Source organism: Chiloscyllium plagiosum, unplaced genomic scaffold (assembly GCF_037043375.1).
Source record: "Chiloscyllium plagiosum isolate Xiang-an unplaced genomic scaffold, Cpla_swu_hap1 HiC_scaffold_39, whole genome shotgun sequence".
Taxonomy (NCBI): Eukaryota; Metazoa; Chordata; class Chondrichthyes; order Orectolobiformes; family Hemiscylliidae; genus Chiloscyllium; species Chiloscyllium plagiosum.
The window spans coordinates 12,733,189-12,756,337 of record NW_028270177.1 but is presented as its reverse complement, the minus strand read 5'-3'; the positions used below and the strand labels follow the sequence as shown (position 1 = coordinate 12,756,337).

Below are 23,149 nucleotides of genomic sequence, written 5' to 3'. Positions count from 1 at the left end.
TCCTGCACATCTTTGGATTGTGAGAGGAAACTGGAGCACCCACAGGAAACCCATGCAGAGACAGGGAGAATGTGCAACTTCACACAGACAGTCGCCTAAGATGGGAATCGAACCTGTGTTTCTGGTGATGTGAGGCAGTAGTGCTAACCACTGGACCACTGTGCAATATTTTCAATATGATAAATAATTTTAACAAACACTCAAACACTTTTCTTTTTGCAGATATCGATGATTGTTCTTCCCAGCCATGTATAAATGGAGGACAGTGTGTGGATCTGGATGCAGATTTCTCATGTCATTGCCCATCTCCGTATGTGGGGAAAAGCTGCCAACACAGTGAGTGTTTGTGCTATTCATCAGGTCATAACCTGCATGTTGGGTTGGACATTGGATGGCAATGTGGGTTGGGCACTTGCTGTTTCATCTCTAGGATCTAGGTCAAAATCCAGAGTGTTGGCAGCACCCCCCCCCCCCGCCTTTATCTACAAGAGACAGGGAATGGGACTGGATTTACAAAAGCTGTCTGACATCAGAGTCATAGAGTTATAGAGATGTACATTTTGGAAACAAACCCTTTGGTCCAACTCATCCATGCCAACCAGATATCCTAAATTAATCTAGTCCCATTTGCCAGCACTTGGGCCATATCCCTCTAAAACCTTCCTATTTATATACCCTTGCATATGCCTTTTACATGTTGTCAATGTACCGGCCTCCAGCACTTCCTTTGGCAGCTCATTCCATACATTCTGTGGAAAAAGTTGCCCTTAGGTCCCTTTTAAATCTTTCCCCTTTCACCTAAACCTCTGCCCTCAAGTTCTGGACTCTCCCAACTGGTACAGATCATCAATCTGACTCGAGGGACCTGTGTGAGAAATAGAATGGGTGCTTTCCTCAATCATTAAGCTGTTCAGAAAGGGGACACAGCGGGATGTTTTCTTGTACTGTACAGTATTCAGATGATGGTTTATGAACTTGGTGGTGATACCTTTTATTCAGGTAAATATCACCCAACCATGTACAGATGAAGGAAGCTATTCAGCCCATCAACTCGCTCTTCCATAGACATCAATGATTCTCCCTGTTTCCATTACGAGGTACATTTTTGGGCTAGAGTACAGGCATTTTACACTGAATATGACTTGCACTGTTCTTGACCTGGAAATAATTCATACTGACCCTTTATGTCTAGTCGTGAGGGTTTAATTAATCAGAACTGACCTCTGTCTGCACCAAGATAATCCTGCTGGTGTGCCTGGTGCAATGCAGCAGCACCTGCTGAAATTTTTGCAGGAGTCAGGTGGCGTTGAGGACAGGATTGAGTCCAGCTATATGATGCCATCTGTTGCTAACCAGCCCACTGCAAGTTAGTAGCTTGGCTTTCAGTGTGACAATTTAGCTGAGGTACTGGACAGTGGCATCACTTGTGGAATTGTGCCCCAGTTTCAAGATAGGTGGGAGTGATACTTTGGATGAGTGACATGCAGGCAAGGGAGGCAAACAGAAGCTTAGAGAAGCACATTAAATCCGTATTAACAATCCTTTTTGTGGTTATTCACTCAGCCGTGCTTTATAGGGCCTATAGTTTCTGCCATTTTTTGAACATTCCTTCATGACAGTAGGAAACTAATGAGGCCCTTTCTCCTAAATTTATTGTGAATTACCTGCAACCAACCACACCCAACACACACACAGACACACACACACACACTCACTCTCTCTCTCTCTCTCTCTCTCTCACACACTCACACACACACAAATAAACAGCTGCTACCCTCTCATCTGCAAATTTCCCTTGTGAATGAAATCTGATCAGGAAGGAATCTGCGTGGTGGAGTGGTGGGGGTGTGGGGGTGGGGGGGTGGGGGTTGGGATTAGGAGGAGAGAGTTTACTGAGACAATGGGTTGTTACCTTTGCAAGCAATTGGAATGTAGAGCAGCCTGGATGAGAAAAGAAACTCCCAAGAATTAAGTTGTTTACCTGCCCTTTCTTACAGCCTCTGGTAACTATCCTCTCTTTTCACACAATAAAAGATTAGGTTGACATTGGGGGACTCCCTTGCTCAATGTGCTTGGAATAACCCGACAGGTTATGAACATCCCAGCAAGGAATCAAACCAAACACTGCAGATGCTGGAGATTGGAAACAAGAACAGAAATTTCTGGACAAACCCAACATCTGTGGGAAGAAAGCAGAACTCTGATGAAGAATCACCAGACTTGAAACATTAACCCTGCTTTCTTTCCAGAGATTCTGCCAGACCTGCTGAGTTTCTCCAGCAATTTATGTTTTTATCCCAAGTAGGAAGCCCAGATTCATAGCACTGTCTCCGAATCCAACTTAATTTTTACCCTTCCCCCCCCTCATTCACTCCTAACCTCAGAATGCCTTCCCTACCCTATCATATTCTCTTTCATCTATCAACATCATGTTTTCTAAATCCAGGCTTGGCAATGCGTAATCACTACTGCTTCCTCCAGCTGACTCTCCAAACTCACTGGAATGCGGCTTCATTGCCGAAAGTGTGCAATCTGGGGTTTGTCAACGATCTTAAGAAATCTCACTCCTAGCTATTCACTGGTTTCCCCTTAACTTCTTTGTTTCAGCTTGTGCAAGTGCATTAGGGATGGAGGGAGGAGCAATAGATGACCACCAGATCTCCGCCTCCTCGCTGCACCTTGGATTTCTCGGTCTGAAGCGCTGGCGCCCAGAGCTGGCACGACTCAACAACAAGGGGATTGTGAATGCTTGGAGCATGGCAACCTTTGACCTTAATCCCTGGTTTCAGGTACTGAGTCCAAGTGAATATTTTCACAGTGAATGAGATGAACAGGTCTGTGATGGGGTTTGGATACAATGGACAAACCAAAGCTGTTCCCTTCAACTGATGGTATTACAGGGGGTATGGGGTACCAGGTTTAACATTTCAGGCAAGATGATTAGGAGGAAACGAGAAAAACATTTTTTGATGATGAGTGGTGATGACATGGACTCTGTTGTCTACAGGATTGGTGGATACTGAGATTATTAATGATTTCTAAAGGCGCTTCAGGGCTACGAGGAGAGAACAGAGGAGTACCGTTGATGGGATTTTTCTGTGGAGAGGTGTCATGGAGCAGATGGGCCTCGTTTTGTGCCAAAATGATTCTGGGAGGCGGGGTACATTTACAGCCCCCAGATGGACTTGTTTTTGGCGGGTGGAGGTGGTCATGTAAAATAAGACAGGCACCCAACCTTCCTTCCCACGCCGTCCCCTATAATCAGGCTGGGTGAAGCATCAACTTACTGACACTTCTATCTGACCAATTAAAATGAACAACCTCAGCTTCTCCAATCTACACAACAGAAGTCACCTATCTCTAGAACTATTCTCGTGATGATTCTTCTGCACAATATTAAGCCATCAAATCCTCCTGACTAGAATTAGACACAGTACGCAAATTGAGCCCGAGCCAGTGCTTAATAAAAGTTCATCATACTTCCTTGTTCTGTCTACATCATGCTTGCTTAAATAACCCAGGATCCCATGTGCCTTTTTTGACATTTTCTCAACCTTGAGAATTGAAGTCTTCAGTTTATATTACCTCTCCTAGTTAAAGGCTTATTTCTGCCTCTGCTGCCACAGTAAGGTAGACAGTGGAAGGCCATGATGGGTGGCCAGCCTGATTTTCATTATCTCTTGTGAAAAGGCAGAAAGAAAGGGGGTATGTCCTTTTGGGCAGGGTGTCCTGTATGCCTGTGGAGCTCTCCCAACACAAGATGTTATACTTGGCTTTCAACTACACACTCCCCTCCACCCTGGCCTCCAAAACCTAAACCAGCAGCCTCTTCCCTGAGGTCACTCACTCCTCTCTACCCAAAGAGGCCTCAAATTACCTTTGTCTGATATCCATGCTGTCTTTGCCTTGGGACTGCCTGCAATCCCAGCAATGGCCACTATGGAGTACTGGCGCTGTGAGGACTACTCAGCTGCTGACCAATCAGATCAGAGGATCATTGAATCTCAACAGTGTGGAAGCAGGTCATTTGGCCCATTTAGTCCACACCGACCCTCTAAAGAGCGCCCTGCCCAGACCACCCCACTATCCTATCCCTGTAATTCCCATAGCTAATCCACCTCACCTGCACAACGGGAAGAAACCAGAACATCTGGAAGAAACCCATGTAGACATGGGGAGATTTTGCAAACTCAACACAGATAGTCACCTGAGGGTGAACCCAGGTTCCCAGCGCTGTGAGGCAGCAGTGCTGACCACTGAGCCACTGTTCCACTCAGATTGACCGGTAACTCACAGGAATAGGACCTCCTGTCCCTGAGGGATCAATAACACACACTGACCTTGCCGTAGCTGTCCCCAGTGTATTGTCACTCCACATCAGTCCTTAAAACTCAGAGATTACAGGAAACCTTTCAACTGAACCTTCCTGAAGAAGGGCTTATGCCCGAAACGTCGATTTTCCTGTTCCTTGGATGCTGCCTGACCTGCTGCGCTTTTCCAGCAACACATTTTCAGCTCTGATCTCCAGCATCTGCAGCCCTCATTTTCTCTCGCTCACAATGTCCTGCCAATTACAGAGCAGTGGCCAACAAAGCCAGTGAAAGGTCAGAATGTACCATCAGACAGAAGACTACGAGTCAAAGGAGATCACCATCAAATTATATGCTGCTCTGGTGAAACCCCTCTTTGAGTATTACATAATACTTTGAGCACAGAAGCAAGCTAATTAACCCAGTGGACCCTTAGTGTTTATGCTTCGGATGAGCTTCCTCCCATAGTTGCCATCCGAAAAGAACATACTGGACAAGCAATCACTTAGGCCTTTCATGTGCCCTCATGGCATCTCCACACTGGGCATAAAACACTGCTGGCGTTACTGCCATGTACCTTCCGTACGACAGTGTGGCTCATGAAAACTCTATTGGCTTTATAAAACACAATATAGCTTGTTTACTAGCTTCTTTGTGAAGATGGGGAGGCCTCTAATTTCAGGACCTGGTTATGTTCTGTGTTCTCTGGGACTGCTGAGAATGATGTCAGATTACCAATCTGATAGTTTACATGTATATGGAATGGGGCCTGCCCAAATGGTCCCCATAAAATTTAGCCCAGTGACTCCGATATTGAAGGGGACAGATTTGATGCATTTGGTGTTGAGTCACTCAGAAGGGAAAAGCCAAGTCTGGGATTCCCCTACAAGCTAGGGTGTTCTATTACCACAATATTTTCATTTCCTTGACAGCCTGATCCCCACCCACTGCATCTCTTGATTAATAGATTTGGCTTCTCATCAGGGAGGGAGCATTTTGGAGCAGACAAATGGCCCAGGTTAAAAGCCTATGGCTGGAGGTGGGTCAATGGGAGTCTTCGATCCTTAAAGCTGGGATGTGGATGTGAACCCCACTCACAGGGTCTGAGAGGAAGGCCTCTGATATGAGGGAAAAGGGTGAGAGTCAGGGGCTGTGATGAGGGAGAGAGAATGTATTCCTGCTCATTCTGATCGGTGAACAGTGATGTGATGTACAGATCTTTAAAGTTAAAACCTCTCACCTGATTCCACATTGGCATGGCAATGCCTCAAACTGATGGACATTTCTTGTAAGGAGGTGGGTTGTCACTTTAAGTATGGTAATGAACCTCAGTGCTGCCATTTTCTCTCGTTGCCTAATCTTTCCTACCAGGTCATCTAGTTCCTACACTGCCAAACTCAGGCTTCACTTGAGGAGGAGAATCCATAATTTTTGCTTCTTCAGAGCTGGGTGGAGTGATTTCTTTGCACCTGCCACTTCTGAATTCAAGGGCCTAGTTTCAGTACAGTAACTTGCTTCGAAGGACAATGCTTTTTATTTGTACTCATGACTTTTGTTTTGGTTTTTCAGGTGAATTTGCTGAGAAGGATGCAAATTACTGGGGTTGTCACACAGGGTGCATTGGCACTGGGGTCTCCAGAATATATCAAAATGTTTAAAATTGCTTACGGCTTTGATGGAGTAAACTTTGTCACCATCAAAGACAGCGAAAACAACAAAGACAAGGTAAGTGCAAATGATAGCTATCTACATGAATGAAACTTTCTCAAATGGCCTTAACTGACAGAGTGTTGGGTATAGGGTAGATTCTATGGTCAAAAACGATATACAGTTTGTTCTGATATAACGCGATAGTTCCGTTCCATGTGATTCCGCGTCATAAGTAAATCGGTAATAGCAGCACCATTTAAACCAATGGGACCGGAATCGCTTTATAGCCAATACAGGTCAGGAAAGTTTGTGTTCTGTAAATAATGGTCTAAGTTCTTCCATTGTGTTATAGCCAATTCATGTTGAAGAAACGCATGTTATAGCAGAACCAACTGTCTGTCATCGCATTGCGGAAAGGTTCAGAGGCAGCTCTGTTATTCAGTCACATTTGTGCAGAATCCTAAAAGGTAGTCAAACACTGAGTATAATAAAGGGGGATGGTTGCTTGATGGCCCAGTTGGTAATAATGCTGACCTGTGTGGATGTTCATATGTGACATTAAACCAAGTTTTTGTGTGTCTTTTGAGGTGGATACATAAGATCCTGTGGCAACAGATATGGGCAAAGTTAGTCCTGCAGCCAACATCCCTAAATGATTTTCTAGTCACTAACATTTCTGTTTTTGGGTGGGTGCTGTTCTCATATTGGCTGCTGCATTTCCCACATTGGTTGCCGCATTTCAAATATTTCAACAGTGATTAGATTTTTTAAAAATGCTTCTTTGGATGTAGAGGATGCCCTGAGGCTATGAAAGTCGCTAGATGAATGTAAACCTTTTTAGGTTTATTGGATGTTCCTAAGCTTGTCTTTTCCCATTTGTCTGATCTCAGTGGTCTAATACTGGGCAGGGTTGGATGTAACATTTGCTTAATGTTGGGCTAGAATGGTGAAACCTCTGGTGTCCAGTCAATGACCATTTAGTTATTGCTTGAAGGTGGGGGTCAAGAGTAGCTGTAATGTTGTCGATGTTCATAATGTCTATGAGGTCTCATTGTCTAAGTTGACATGAAATGACATGAAAGAAGGTAGGGTGATACAGAGCAGCATTCAGTTTTGGAACTCTGTATGAAGTATCAGAAGAGAGAAAATATTTGAGGGAGAAACAATGCCAATAGCATTCTTTCTGGTGTACAGACATATCAACGTTTCTCCAATTTGCTGATTTACTATTATGATACATAATTCTTTTCCTTGTTCTTGCAGATATTTACTGGAAACCGCAATAACAATGAACAGAAGAGGAATCTGATTGATCCACCCATCATTGCCCAGTACATCCGCTTTATTCCTGTGGTGTGTCAGAGGGCTTGCACCCTGCGCATGGAGCTGCTTGGCTGTGAACTGAACGGTAAATCTTAGATCAGGAGTAGTTAAGGTGGAATGAAAATGAATACCTCTGGAACTTAGCCCCAGGGGTGAGAGCAGAATGCAAGGGGAGATAATATGTCTGTCCAAAATACTTGAGAGGAGGTGGGTAATGGAAAATATCCCCAATATTGCCTATCTATTTAGGCATCAATGCAGGAAATAGCTTTAAGGAGGAAATATTGATTCATAATGTTCTTATGGTGTAAAATGGAATGTTTTTCTGCATGAATGACACTATTTAAATTTAGTTTTTGGTGTTGTTTATGACAAAAAGAATGACCATTTTAATGTTGATGGTGTATGCTCAGACAATGAAATGTGGTGAGCATGAGATTGGTGGTTAAAATTATATTGTTGTTGATCATAGAGTCATAGAGTCCTAGAGATGTACAGCATGGAAACAGATCCTTCAGTCCAACCCATCCATGCCGACCAGATATCCCAACCCGATCTAGTCCCACCTGGCAGCACCCAGCCCATATCCCTCCAAACCCTTCCTATTCATATACCCATCCAAATGCCTCTTAAATGTTGCAATTGTACCAGCCTCCACTACATCCTCTGGCAGCTCATTCCATACACGTACCACCCTCTGCGTGAAAAAGTTGCCCCTTAGGTCTCTTTTATATCTTTCCCCTCTCACCCTAAACCTATGCCCTCTAGTTCTGGACTCCCCGACCCCAGGGAAAAGACTTTGTTTTTACCACCTAAATAGACAATGACTGCAGATGCTGGAAACCAGATTCTGGATTAGTGGTGCTGGAAGAGCACTGCAGTTCAGGCAGCATCCAAGGAGCTTCCGAAGCTCCTTGGGTGCTGCCTGAACTGCTGCGCTCTTGCAGCACCACTAATCCAGAACTTTGTCTATTTATCCTATCCATGCCCCTCATAATTTTGTAAACCTCTATAAGGTCACCCCTCAGCGTCCGACGCTCCAGGGAAAACAGCCCCAGCCTGTTCAGCCTCTCCCTGTAGCTCAGATCCTCCAACCTTGGCAACATCCTTGTAAATCTTTTCCGAACCCTTTCAAGTTTCACAACATCTTTCCAATAGGAAGGACACCAGAATTGCACGCAATATTCCAACAGTGGCCTAACCAATGTCCTGTACAGCCGCAACATGACATCCCAACTCCTTACTCAATACTCTGACCAATAAAGGAAAGCATACCAAACGCCACCTTCACTATCCTATCTACCTGCGACTTCACTTTCAAGGAGCTATGAACCTGCACTCCAAGGTCTCTTTGTTCAGCAACACTCCCTAGGACCTTACCATTAAGTGTATAAGTCCAGCTGAGATTTGCTTTCCCAAAATGCAGCACCTCGCATTTATCTGAATTAAACTCCATCTGCCACTCCTCAGTCCATTGGCCCATCTGGTCCAGATCCTGTTGTAATCTTCGCTGCCCACTACATCTCCAATTTTGGTGTCATCTGCAAACTTACTAACTGTACCTCTTATGCTCACGTCCAAATCATTTATGTAAATGACAAAAAGAAGATTGTGAGATTGTTGCTAATTTGATGTTTCTAGTTCATAGAATTATAGCACAAACAAGTTTTCCCTGAAATAAATGCAAAATACTGTGGATGCTGGAGTTCTGAAATAAAAATAGAAAATTCTGGGGAATCTGTTTAGTTCTGGCAGGGTCTGTGATCAGAGAAAAGCACAGATAATGTTTAGAGTCCAATGTGACTCTTCACCAGGTTCTACTTTACCCTGAACTCTACCTCATCCATTTAATATCCTGAGGAGAGTTCCCACTCGTGACTTCCTTAACAGTCAGTATAAACAGACATAACTCCAGAAAGACCGTGCTGTGTTAATATCACTAAACTAGTAATCCAGAGGCCCCAAGAACCTCACTATAGCAGGTGATAACATTTAAATTTTAACAAATCGAGATTGAACTCTAATGACGACCCGCTGATGATTGTTGTAAACAATCCATCTAGTTCACTGATGTCCTTCTGGAAGAAAACCTGCCATCCTTACCTGGTCTGGTCTACATGTGAATCCAAACAATTCTAGGAAACATGGATGACTCTAAAATGTCCTTAGAAATGTCTAGCAGCCGCTTTGTTTAATGGCAATTAGGGATGGGCAACAAATGGGGTCCTTGTCACTAACATAACATCCAATACCAAATAAGAAATATTCTCCATTATTCAGTTACCAAAAATGGCCTTTCCCCATTCTCAGAACCCCAGGATCATGGTGAAGTATTTCATCACTAGTCTATCCTTATTTTTACACTAATTCTATTACAACTAGTTATTTATCTGACTCCTTTCTCAAAGCGTTAATGCTTTTTTCTCCCCCCAATAGAAATCCGTTAGGCTCAGGTATCTGAAGGTGTGAAGAATTGGTAGCACTTTTGTTTCTGGGTAGACAATGCTGTGGTTTCAGACCCCACACTTGGGCTTATGTGCATAACATAGGCTGACGGTCCATTGTTTGGGATATAAAGTGTGCTGTACAGTCAGAGGTATTGTTCTTCTTGTTGTCCTCTCATGGGGTCTGACAGTAAATGCCTGAGACCAAACTGAACTCAGGAAGAGATGATTGTTATCTATTCATTAAGAGATAATTGAGTGAGAATTTGACTCGGTCGATATATTGGGAACAAGAGAAATGGCAAATGTTTAATCCAAATGCAAGGTGATGCATTTTGGAAGATCAAATTCAGGTGTGAACTATACAATAAATGGCAGACTGCTTAGAAGCATTGAGTGTGTGTTGCTGGAAAAGCACAGCAGGTCAGGATTCCTGATGAAGGGCTTTTGCCTGAAATGGCAATTTTCCTGCTCCTTGGATGCTGCCTGACCTGCTGTGCTTTTGAGAGGGTGCAGGGAAGGTTTACCAAGATTTTGCCTGGTCTGAGGGTTTTAAATATGAGTGCAGGTTGGATAAACTCGGATTGTTTTCTCTGGAAAGACGGAGGCTGAGGGGCAACCTGACAGAGGTCTACAAAATTATGAAAGGCATAGGTAGGGTGGATAGTCAGAGGCTTTTCCCGGGGTGGATAGGTCAACTACAAGAGGACACTGTTTCAAAGTGAGTAGGGGAATGTTTTTAGGGGAGACATGTGGAGAAAGTTTTGCACACAGAAGATGGTGGGTACCTGGAACGCAATGTCAGTGGTGGTGGTGGAAGCAGGCATATTAGAAGGCATATCTTGATAGACACATGAACGGGAGGCAATCAGACGAATAGAAACCAAGTTTGGGCAATAAATAGTGGGATTAGGAATTGGCTCAGGCTTGATGGGCCAAAAGGCCTGTTGTTCCTGTGCTGTATTGTATTATATTGCAAATAGTCAGTGGGTTGGAATTTTGCAATGGACAAGTTGAAATAAAAGTCCAATAAAAAATATATGTCTGGTCTATGTCCAATGACCTTTTTAACCTCTAGTGTTTAACACTAAAGATGAGAATAAAAGCAGCACAATCTGCCTGTGGTCTTGTTCTGTCAATCTCTGTGGGCAAACTTTGCTCCTTTAACCATCTAAAAAGCAAACAGCAAACTGGCTAGCCATTGCTGGTACTAGTAAAGTGCTGGGCATTCTGACATGACAAAAGTCACCATGCTTCAAAGTAACGATGCCTGATAAGATGTCACCTCATCACAAATATTAATGTTATTTATTTGTTCTTTCTCAGTGGCTCAGAATCTGCAGCATGATGGTAAGAATGGGGTATCCCATTACGGGAAGCAGTGAGATGAGTGGGGGAATTCAGCAAGTCTGCCGACCTGTTTATGTACTGTCACTGACCTCCCTCTTGACAGTGAGTGTTAGGTTACTAATAGGAAACAGTTCATTTGTCATAAGGTACTTGGAGTAACTGGAAGGCAAACAGAAATAAAGTAGTATATTAGAGAAAACTTGAGTGAATGAGCAATGTGATTCATGTCTTTGTCTCTCCATCAAGTACCATGAGTCCTTTCCTCCCCATAGCAATATGTTATAACGTTTTTCCTGATGGATTTCTGATTCTGTGCTGAGGTGGACTACTGCACCTGCAGTGTAATATTGATTATGGAGTGTTACTAAGCTCTATAAACTTGGGGCAATGCTCTACTCACACCCAATCATTCTCTCAAGCACACTATTGAACAGGCATCAATGCTTACAGCAAGGGCTTGGATTCACTTATTGTACCCATCGCTGACCCACCAGAGATGAGCTAGCCCAATTGTCTTACTAACTTATAGCTCTGTTACCAGTTCTATATGGTTCTTTATGTCCATTTTCCATGACCGAACCATCAAAAATAATCCGTTGTTAAACTTTTCCAAAATACTGTTTTCTGTACTGGAATAGAGGAACTCCAAGGTAGTATCTAAGGCTGACATGCCCTTTTGACCTTGTGCTTTCTCATTCTGTGTGGGTGAAACTTCTCGCTAGTGCCTCACATGACAGATAGAGACTGAGCATTACTCTGTGGAGAAATTCCAAATGAAAACTATCTCCTAATTTTGTGGTTCATTTGGTTGTTATCAAGAACCCTGATTTTTTTTAAATCAAACAAAATTGTCCAGATTCTGGAAATGTGATCCTCAAAAATGCCAGAGTCATGGAACTTCACAATCACACATTGATTTGTTCAGTTCCTATGGAGCCAACCAAGGGTAAATGCTATGAAAAATTGTCAATTGATGAGGTACAGGAGACTATCTGGTGCTGAGGGCCTTGAAAGAGCAGACAGGATAAAGGATAGATTTTTTTTCTTTCTTTAGTGACTTGGAGGCACTTCCCACTCTGTCATAAAAATTTGTGTTTACAGTTTACTTAAACACAACAGGTTGTTCGGAGCCACTTGGAATGAAGTCAAGATTCATTAGAAACGATCAAATCACCGCTTCGAGTACGTACAAGATGTGGGGAATCGATGCGTTCACTTGGGCACCTTGCTTAGCGCGTCTGGACAAACAAGGGAAAACCAATGCCTGGACTGCTGAGCTCAGCAACAAATCACAGTGGCTTCAGGTATTGGCCCGAAACCACCTTGAGTAAATGAATGTCATAGTTTAGTGAATGAATAAATAGTAACTGGATAATGCAAAAATTAGATAAATGATTTACCTTCCTCTGATGGAACATTGTGGTGCTATTCGAACTTAATTGTTGAATTTTAGCTGCATTTATCAAACGTCGAATCGGTAAAAAAAAAGGTGGCTTCGTACAAGGGATTCGTGCAGTGCCTCTGAAGGTCCTGATTGTAAAATGACTTGGTGTATTTAAAAGGGGGAGATTGTTCAATCTATGCTGCTAAAACTGTTAAGGAGAAAAGGTAGAACATTGGCATTAAAAAGATAGGACTGGCATGGTGTGTAATTCTGGTCTCCCTCCTATCGGAAAGATGTTGTGGAACTTGAAAGGATTCAGAAAAGATTTACAAGGATGTTGCCAGGATTGGACGGTTTGAGTCATAGGGAAGAGGCTGAATAGGCTGGGGCTGTTTTCCTTGGAGCATTGAAGGCTGAGGGGTGACCTTATAGAGGTTTATAAAATCATGACTGGCGTGGATAGGGTAAATAGACAAGGTCTTTTCCCTGGGTTGGGGAAGATGAGAACCAGACGGTGTAGGTTTAGTGTGAGAGGGGAAAGATTTAAGAGGGACCTAAGTGGACAACTTTTTCATGCATACTGTGGTGCGTGTATGGAACAAGCTGCCAGAGGAAGTGGTGGAGATTGCTACAATGACAACATTTTAAAAGGCACCTGAATGGATACATGAATAGGAAGGGTATAGAGGGATATGGGCCAAATGCTGGCAAATGGGACTTTCCTCTCTTCACCTCTCACAAGAGTTTGGGTCAGATGGGCACAGTCTTAACTGACATGTTCCCTCACCCATATCCAAGGAAGACTACAAAGCCTCAAAGCCCAGAACTAATTATTTTAAGCATGTACCTGTGCCACATTTCAGTTAAAATGTATTGTGAGTCAAAATTTGAGCCAATTACAATGTTTTCCTAGGTGAATTACTTATTACTTGCTAACGGTGAGAAAATTAATAAAATACAACATCAAACACAGGTATAAAGTTTACAAAGTGGGAGGTGTCTAGAATGAAAAGGTAGGTCAAGAGTGTGTGATTTGAAAAATTCTTCAAGCTTTAGATTTAGTCTGAGACCATAGTTGTTTAGTTGATGTGTTGTATCCTCCGCAATGGTAAAATGTGTAGATATCATTGGATGATTCTGATTTGTTTTGGACACCTTATTGAAATGCTGGGAGAAACAGGGAGAGGGATTGAACAAGCCTCTCATTTCTGCTGTTTTAAATCCACTTCTTTTTATCCCTTTGTCTAAAAGCTATTGTGTGAAATACAGTTCCATTGCATATTCATGTGGCTAACTTCATTAATATTTGCAACTGGGAATAATTTACAGAGAACTTTCATCCCCATGTCTAAAACATTTTAAAAGTTGCAAATCAAATATTAGATGCAGATCTGAATGACTGGTTTCTGTCATTTAGTTAATATGTTAATTTCAGTTCAGCTTCAGTCCTGCTTCTAGATGGTTCAACCGGATCAGGTGATTACTGCTGTCATCTTCAATAAGTATTTCCTATCTTCAAAACCATTTTGGACCATGAAAAGGTGCTAGGCTTTAAAATAAGTTAAATGAATTTGACAATTGATTTTCTAATTTATTTTTGTTTTAATCACAGTCATAGCTATAGGCTCATAGAGAAGGAACCACAATGCGGTTGAGGAATGAGAGGGGATTCACCACACAAACAGTTAGGAGCAGCAATAGGTTATCAACTTCAGGAATAACAGAGTACTGGTGTTAAAACTGAAGGAAACATGAAATGTGTTGCAGAGAGTTCACGGGTTTGCAGTTTGTGCTATGTCTGTTTGAAGGCTGGATTGGGCTGCAGCTCTTTCACAATTGCATTAGTTTTTTTTAAATATGTTTGTCTATTGTCTCTTTTCCAGATTGACCTCTTGATTCCTAAAAAGATCACTGGCATCATCACCCAAGGAGCAAAAGATTTTGGAGTAGCTCAATATGTAGAATCCTTTAAAGTTGCCTTCAGTGATGATGGTCAGTCATGGACTATTTACCAAGATAGCATCACAAGGAAAGACAAGGTAAACAACATGGTGGGCTGTGCAGAGAACTTCAAAAGACATTAGTGGGGAAACATTCCTTTTTATCCTCCCTGTTTTGTTGCTCTGCTGTGTCAGGTTGGCTCAGTCATTGTCAACCCCACCTTTGGGAGAGCAAATGGTTGGATAAAGCATGATTCCAGCTCTTGTGCATCTTATTGAAATTGGCAGTCCAGTAGAGGACTGTCAGGGGAACTTGCCTCTCAGACTGAGACCCCATCAGTGTTTCAGGTCACTGTTTAAATAAAATTAGTAGAACACTAAGGTGATTTCCTGCCTTGGAGGTGTTTTTCCTGAAATCCTGACCAGCATTCCACCCTCAGCTTGCACCAATCAAAAACAGAGAGTTGGATCTTGCTGCGCAGAGAGTAGACGTTTGCCCCTGCACTTCAAAGTAATTTGTCTTGATGAGAGATACTTCAGGATGCTCAGAGAGAAAAGCTTCATACAAATGTAAGCCCTCTTCCTGTCTGAATTTAGTCAGCCTTGTTAGAATTTGTTAAACAAAGATCATTGAAGTGGACTGGTTTGCACTGGGACTCTGAAACTGGTTCAGAAACAAACAAAAGTAGAAATTGCTGGAGCAACTCAGCAAGTCTGGCAGCATCTATGGAGAGAAAACAGTATTGATGGAGTCCAGTGGCCCTTCTACAGAACAGACATTTATGGATTTGCTGAGTTTCTCCAGCATTTTCTGTTTTTGTTTGTTTCTGATCTCCAGCATCCACAGATTCACATTTTATTTTTGAAATGATTCTCACATAAAGCAAAATACTGGGTATGCTGGAACTCTGAAATGCTGAATAAATTCAGTGGGTCTGGCAGCATCTGCAGTGAAAGAAACTGAATGTGGAGTTCAAAAGAAGTGCATACTGGACTCAAAACGTTAACTCTGTTTCTGTCTCCTCAATCGCGGCCAGGCCTGCTTAAAGAAATAACACCCCAGAGGCTGGTATCCCATCACCAAGTCACCTCTTATTTACACATGGAGAATCCTTGACACTGATCTAACTCCCTCAAAGCCAGCTTCCACAGTGAACAGAACCTCTGACACTCCTGTTTATATTTTATTCAACAGTACAAGTTACAAGCAAACAGTTAACAATAAACAGCAGTTGACAAGAAACAGCAATTTACAGGGGAAAGGGGCAGCAAAGCCAGACCCCCAAACCCCACTGTACAACCAGTTCACAGGGTAAAGAGGACAAAACTCAAGTTCCATCTTATCACATCAAAAAGGAAATAATAGATGCAATCACATATAAACAGTCCGATAAGCCAAACAATAAAACAGTGCATATTACACAATTCCATTTATATCTGTCAGCCAGGGCTCCCTAATGGGGCCAGCATAATAGTCACAATCAGGAAACTCATATTCTACGAGATCCACCTGGCTGGCCTAATTATAATCACTACACTGAGTTTCTCCAGCACTTTTCATTTTGATTTTATACTATTTTTCGTCATTTATATAAATGGTTTGGATGTGAGCATGAGAGGTATAGTTAGTAAATTTGCAGATGATACCAAAATTGGAGGTGTAGTGGACAGCGAAGAAGGTTACCTCAGATTAAAATGGGATTTTGACCAGATGGGCCAATGGGCTGAGAAATGGCAGATGGAGTTTAATTTAGATAAATGTGAGGTGCTGCAGTTTGGGAAAGCAAATCTTAGCAGGACTTACACACTTAATGGTAAGGTCCTAGGGACTATTGCAGAATAAAGAGACCTTGGAGTGCAGGTTCATAACTCCTTGAAAGTGGAGTCACACGTAGATAGGTTAGTGAAGAAGGCGTTTGGTATGCTTTGCGTTATTGGTCAGAGTACTGAGTACAGGAGTTGGGAGGTCATGTTGCGGCTGTACAGGACATTGGTTAGACCACATTTGGAATATTGCGTGCAATTCTGGTCTCCTTCCTATCGGAAGAATGTTGTGAAATTTGAAAGAGTTCAGAAAAGATTTATAAGGATGTTGCCAGGATTGGAGGATTTGAGCTTTAGGGAGAGGTTGAATAGGCTGGATTGTTTTCCCTGGAGTGTCAGAGGCTGAGATTTATAAAATCATGAGTGGCATGGATAGGGTAAATAGACAAAGTCTCTTCCCTGGGATAGGGGAATCAAGAACTCAGCATAGGTTTAGGGTGAGAGGGGAAAGATATAAAAGAGACCTACGGGGCAACCTTTTCACACAGACGGTGGTAGGTGTATGGAATGAGCTGCCAGAGAATGTGGTGGAGGCTGGTACAATTGCAACATTTAAGAGAAATCTGGATGGGTATATGAATAGGAAGGGTTTGGAGGGATATGGGCTGGGTGCTGGCAGGTGGGGTCTAGATTGTGTTGGGATATCTGGTTGGCATGGACTGAAGGGTCTGTTTCCATGCTGTACATCTCTATGACTCTATTTCAGGGCTGACGTAGCTGTTTGGACCAACAAAGAGGGGGGGAGGGGGTTCTCCTTGACCTGATCTTAAGCAAGTGAATGCAAGAACGGTTCAGGCTGTGTAATCTCCATCCACCTCACTGCCCCGAGCTCATGTAACCTTCACCTGTCCCTAAGACGATGCCTCCTTCCCTATCCAAGGAATAGGCGATGATGGTATTAGGGTGATAGGAGCTGAAAGTCAGTGGGTGTCCCTCCTTTCAGTCCCTGTATCTGCTACTGGTGATAGATATTGGGCATATGCAGCAAGTGCCTTTAGCTTTCACAGGGGAGCAAGGCAACCTTCTAATGGCTTTCTCTTTTTCCAGTTGGCCTGTAAGACTGGCCTGCTGTAAACCTAGATCTCAGTGCAAGCCTTCCTTCTAAAGTACGCCTGCCTTTACATTCCCTCGCCATTCCCTGCTGCTCTGACTTATGAAGAGCCGTTGATCTGGGGCTCACAACCACTCACCTCAGCCAGTTGGACTAAAATAGAGTTGGGGCTGGGGTGCAGTTGAAGAAAGTGATTTCTCCCTCCAGTTGGCACACCAGTGACCCCTGCTGGAAAGTGTTTGTGTAAACATCTCAATAGGCCCCAGCTGAATCATCTTAAGCGGTCCACCAAAATCCAACATCAAAGATAAAGGGGATTTGAGGGATAGTCCAAGATGTGCACAACTTTGGAGAGATGCACCAGTTGTTTGAGAAGAGGTTGGAATGGGGGTTTGGCAGAGTTGGTGCAGGTTTTGGAATGTTAGGGAAGAAAGGGTTTATCTGCAAAATAAAGATAATGATTTTCTTTTCTTTGCAAACTACTGTTTCAGGTTTTCCAGGGAAACTATGATAACTACAGCCACAAGAAAAACATATTTGATCCTCCAATCTACGCACAGTTTGTTCGGATCTTGCCTCAGACTTGGCACGAGCGGATCACACTCCGTGTTGAACTCCTGGGATGTCAGGAATAGACTCCTGCTTCTTGCATGCAATAGGGGAACATTCAATATGTTTTGCGCGCTGATCTGCATCAACTGCATTATCCCTGTTTACACACACTGGAACGCCCGCTTCACTTTACGATAACTCTGCATTGACAGAATTCAAATTGGCCATAATTTAAAGCAACAGGATCCATAATATTTGTAATGTGCTTTCCCTTGACCTGTGACCCTGCATGATTGGCCATTCCCAGTGTGTGACTGAACCTCCATTGTCAGCATCCCATGGGATACTAATGGAAATTCCTGCTGCTTCCTCTCTTTCCTCTTGCTCACTGGCAAAGGAATGCAAGGGAATGCAAGTGGGAAGCTGGATTTTCTCAGTTTTCACACAGTGGATGGAAGAACCCATCACTAAAATGAAAGGAATTTGCATGGTTGTCTTATTCCTGTGAGGATGTCTTTGACTTCCACTTGCTAACTGAACAGAACAATGGGATTGAAGTTCGGAGCTTAGTCTGTGCAGAATTCTCAGGCACAGACCTCTACTTGGCTTGATGTCCCTGAGAAAACTTTTAGCAACTGGGATTGTGGTCCTTCAAGAGAAAAAATGAGTTTGAGACTCTTATTGATTAATAGGTGAAAATCTGTATTGCCATCTTAGCCTGAGCTCTCTTTCATGAGATCAGGAAAGAATGTTTCACTGTACCATGTAATTGATAAGATATTAACTGTAAATGTACATTTGTACTATGAGATGCAATCTCTACTAAAGGTTATGATAGATAATTTTAACTTTTTAATGGCAACACAAAACAGACAATGTGGTTGCTCACAGTACATTCCTCCTAGTTTTCATTTGTATTCCATTGAAGCCATTTGAAATCAGGAGAGATGTGTCCTGATTCAAATGCCCCAAAGTAAAAATTACCCCCATTAACTCAACCAAGATCCTTAAGCATTAGTATTCCCTGTTGCGTTGGGTTACTGTTCATGTGCGAGATAATGGGCAAAATAAGTAGATCCCTTTTACTGTACAGTGAATTTCTTAGGGACCATGACCAGCATTAATGGCTGTATGAGAAATTGTGCATCTTAAAGAAAACTGCATCCACCAATGGCTGGGTGGTGCAGTGATGGATCAAAGCAGCCCCTGATTGGATTAGATTGAATGTCTGCAGGTTGGCACTTGCATAGTTTCAATGAATGTTAGTAAAATTCTGAGACTAAAAACAGAACATATGTCCTGCTCAAAGGGGAGTGGAAATCTGGAACTCCGAGGCTGAGTATTAGTTGAACATTTTGAAACTGAGATCAATAGATTTTTGTTAGCCAAGGTGTATGTGATCAAAATACAGCTCTTATTGAATGACAGAACATGTTTGAGGAACTAAATTGTCTCCTCCTCTTCATAGGTTTCTAAGTGGAGAGCAATAGGGTTTGGAAGTCACAGTCTCCCATCTCCGTCCCTCATCCAAAATCATGACAAAGAGCTAGAGACTCCAATGATGTTTGCAGCTGTCACAATTCACAAAGGCATCACCTTCAATTAATTAAAATAGTAGGATTAATGACAAGGCCAGATTTTAATCATACTACATTTTAATTAACACAGAAATTAGATACCTGTCACGGGAGACATCTGGAGGTGCTGTTTTTGCTCACTTGTACCTGAAACCTGTCTGCAAGTTTCACTTCAGGTCATATGCACTTGTTTATCGATAGTTAGCATGCAGTTCAACTCTACTTCAGCAGAGAAGAGGAAAATATAAGGGAGATATAAAAGTAGTTGTGTTTGCACAGCTCCCCCAGCAGTGTGCCACTCCAGGAGAACTTGTGAATTTTAAGCTCACCTTAATGTTGCTAACATCATCCATTCAGAAATTCTCTGTAAAACAATGCACCAAACAACATACAACGGCTTGTGAACATGCCTGTAGGCGAATCTTAGTTAAGTGAGGTGTGGTTCTTTCAGGTGACCTTTAGGTATTTATTGTCTTGCTTATTAACTTGGGTCACCTGTTCTCACACCTTTTGTTTCTTTGTAGATTTAATGTTGGTTGGCTGGAGGTTAGTCTGCTAGCTGAGAATTTGAACTCATTTGTTCATTGGTAGAATGTTTGTTTTCCATGGAGCTTTCCATGTCATTATCTCTACACTGTAATGTCAGTTGCACAGAAAACAATTGAACCAATTTCTAGTCTAAATGGAAGCAAAGGGAGTGTGTATCCCAATAGCTGGCAGTGAGAAAGCTGAAAATCTCATCTAGATATACCATAAGATCTTTACAATTCCATCACAGGACCGTCTCAAGAAGGTTTGAAATTAATTTAACATCACCCAAAAACATATAATCCCTGGTTGATGATCTTCTCAGTTGGGACTGAAGGATTGCTATTTGTGAAGTGCAGTAAGTCAAGGATGAGTAGTTAAGGCTGTGAGGCAAGTTGAACTTACAGAGATTTCCATGATTATCTTTGAGGATCAGAGAGCACTTATAGAAAATACTGCCTCAGAATGAAAAGAAATGGTTGTAGTGAATGACAGACTTGATTTATATTGGCTGTGAGGAATATCGACTTATTGTGGTAGTGGTTCTGATAAAGTGGATTGTACATGCGTTATGGAAGATGAACATATGGGAGGTGCACAGGTAATGTGTACTAGAAAGCAGGAGAAATGGGATTGAAGGACTGAATAGCCTTTTTCAATATTTTTATTCTTGCATTCTATATGGTTGCAGATGTGGGCGAGGGGGATGATGCAGGATTGGTGATTGGGATGAAATCAGGCAGTTACAAAACAAGAAAAACATTATAAATTGAGTGTGTGAACGCTTCAGGTAGGGAGCATTTGACAGCAGTACATGAATTTGCAACATTTTGTTATCTAGGATCAAAACCTGTGCTTTGAATGAAGCTGTTGAACCATAGGATTGTATAGCACCGAGGGAGATCATTCCCCCATCAGCTCAGGCTGCCTCTTGCTAAGAGTTGTACCATCAACTCTGCTGCCTTATTCTTTCCCCATAGCTCTGCTAATCTTCCTCATTAAAATGCATCTCCAAGTCCAATATTTGTGTGTTCTGATGCAAATTTAGATGAGGTCGGGGTAAGGCACAGTTTCTTTCTATGACCTGTGTTTTTTTTTTCAGCCTTTCTGATTCTCTATTACAGGCACCAAGTCCATCCAGAGAATGAGATCATTTCAGATGACCCTTTCCCCTCAACCAAAAATAATCCAATAAATTTTGAAGAGGTCCCATTTATTAATCAAGTGAAGCAAGCTTGACTGCTATGAATTATGAGAATGTCCTATGCCTAAGGAACAGGGTCATAAGGTCGTATAGAAGTTTTAAGGCCTTTTCAAATGAGGACATCCTTTTTGAATTAACCCTTCTTGTGCTGAACTTCAGATAATTTGCATGATATACATGATAAAGTATTGTAGTGCATAGAACCCAACAAACACCCCTCCAGTCAGTGTAATCTCTGATGTATGTAAGAACTAATCCTACTGGATTTAGTAAAAAATATTGGTGCAAACAATTAAAGATGACTAAAACAATACTTTCCAGCTTTTTGTGTCTTTATTCTGAAACTTTTTATTGCACTCTGTTATGGACCAGACTGAAACACCCTCAAAATACATGAAGAAGATAACATAGACTCCAACTTTTACTAAGTTTAAAGGGAAGTGCCAGGTGTTTCATTCTGGATGCAATTTGCTTGGTCAGGCTAACAGTGTTGAAGCAAAACACACTTTATTCATAAACTATAGTTAATATACAACAAAAGAAATAATTGGAATATCTTAGCTCTATTGGAAAACCTAACAGAATAATGGCTTATTTAACTACTAAACATATACTGTTCCAATATAGCAACATCCCATAAACCCACCCTTGGCAAAGGCGTGTTCAGTAAAATAGATGATCTCATGTGAAATTCCAGCAGCAGGAAGAGAATTCCAGGTTTTAGCTGTATAGGAGAGAGGAAAACCAGCTTCCATATCCAGCTTGAGGTTCCCATCAGAAATTGCTACTGAAGGCTAAAACAACCTGTGGGAATTTGACCCCACTCATTCATGTTGCTTCTATTGTTCCAACTTTGAAAAATAAAACCCAAGGTTTCACAAGCTTGATTGGTTCTGGAGCAGACTGCTGTGGACCTCTGTGCATAAATTTCTTTATATATAAAAAAATCAGATACACTTCCTAAAGCTAGAGCATAGTTACACCTCCCCTGCATTTAAACAAAAATGATTCATCAATATATAAAGAAAGCTTCATTTTTAAAAATCTTAAGTCTTACACTATTAGTACATTACAATATATGTACATTACATTGACTCTAAGCGTGCAAATGTTCAATACTACAATCCACTTCAGTCTGTTTTTTTCATCACTAAATGCCTTCATCTTCATTCATCAAAGTCGTGACAACGCACCGGCAATTATCTTTCATCCTGCCATTTGTATAATTTTCAAATTGAATGGCTGCAATAATAAGCTCCATCTAAACAGTCTGATATTTTTATCTTTAAATTTCTCCAAAACATTTTCAGGGGATATGATCAGTATATACAATTTTCTCGGACACATTACTGGCAAAAAACATTGAAATATTGCAAAACCAACACCAAATTCAAGGTCTGTTTCTGAATCGTGGAAGATTTCTATTGATGATTGGATATTTTTCCAGAAAATTGAATAAATCGGTCTTTCCATCTTTTCGTCATCTTGCAAGAATACAGCACCAACAGCCACATCACTCGTATTGATAGCCACCTTGAATGGCTTTGCGCAATTAGGCATAGTTAACACTGGGGCAGTGGTTGACACAGCTTTCAGGCTGTCAAATGTCTTTTCCCATTCCTCAGTCCACTGAAATCTTCTGCACTTCTTCAACAAGTCAGTCAGTGGAACAACTTCACTGCTAAAATTTGGTACGAACTTCCGGTAAAAACGACTCACTCCCAGGAATCATAGTATCTCCCTTTTCATTGATGGCATGGGAAATTCCCAATGACCTTTGTTTTCACATCCTGTGGGACCATCTGTCCATATCCAATAACATGGCTCAGGAACCAAGTGGCAAACTCACTCTTAACCAGATTTATCACCAAATCCACCTCCCAAAGTCAATAGAGCAATTCTGATAGATGCTTCAAATGTTCCTTCCATGTGTGACTAAAAATCACCAAATTATCAATATGAAATACATAATTGGATAATCCCGAATCGATTTTATCGGTTAATCTTTGAAA

The 23,149-nt window shown here is 41.9% G+C and overlaps 1 protein-coding gene across 4 annotated transcripts in view; it reads left to right on the top strand.

Annotated features, from left to right (window-relative positions):
• LOC122540930 (lactadherin-like) overlaps positions 1 to 21,450 on the top strand; it is an 89,775-nt gene extending 68,325 nt beyond the window's left edge. For 2 of the 4 annotated variants that reach the window (XM_043677244.2, XM_043677246.2), the window contains 7 exons: positions 223 to 336; positions 2,608 to 2,789; positions 5,880 to 6,035; positions 7,224 to 7,368; positions 12,179 to 12,381; positions 14,345 to 14,500; positions 17,768 to 21,450. In XM_043677244.2, coding sequence (XP_043533179.2) covers positions 223 to 336; positions 2,608 to 2,789; positions 5,880 to 6,035; positions 7,224 to 7,368; positions 12,179 to 12,381; positions 14,345 to 14,500; positions 17,768 to 17,911 — 1,100 coding nt within the window. In that variant the 3' untranslated portion in view covers positions 17,912 to 21,450. The remainder of the gene's footprint in view (positions 1 to 222; positions 337 to 2,607; positions 2,790 to 5,879; positions 6,036 to 7,223; positions 7,369 to 12,178; positions 12,382 to 14,344; positions 14,501 to 17,767) is intronic. The other 2 variants (XM_043677245.2, XM_043677247.2) reach the window with 1 other exon arrangement.
• Positions 21,451 to 23,149: the final 1,699 nt, after the last annotated feature.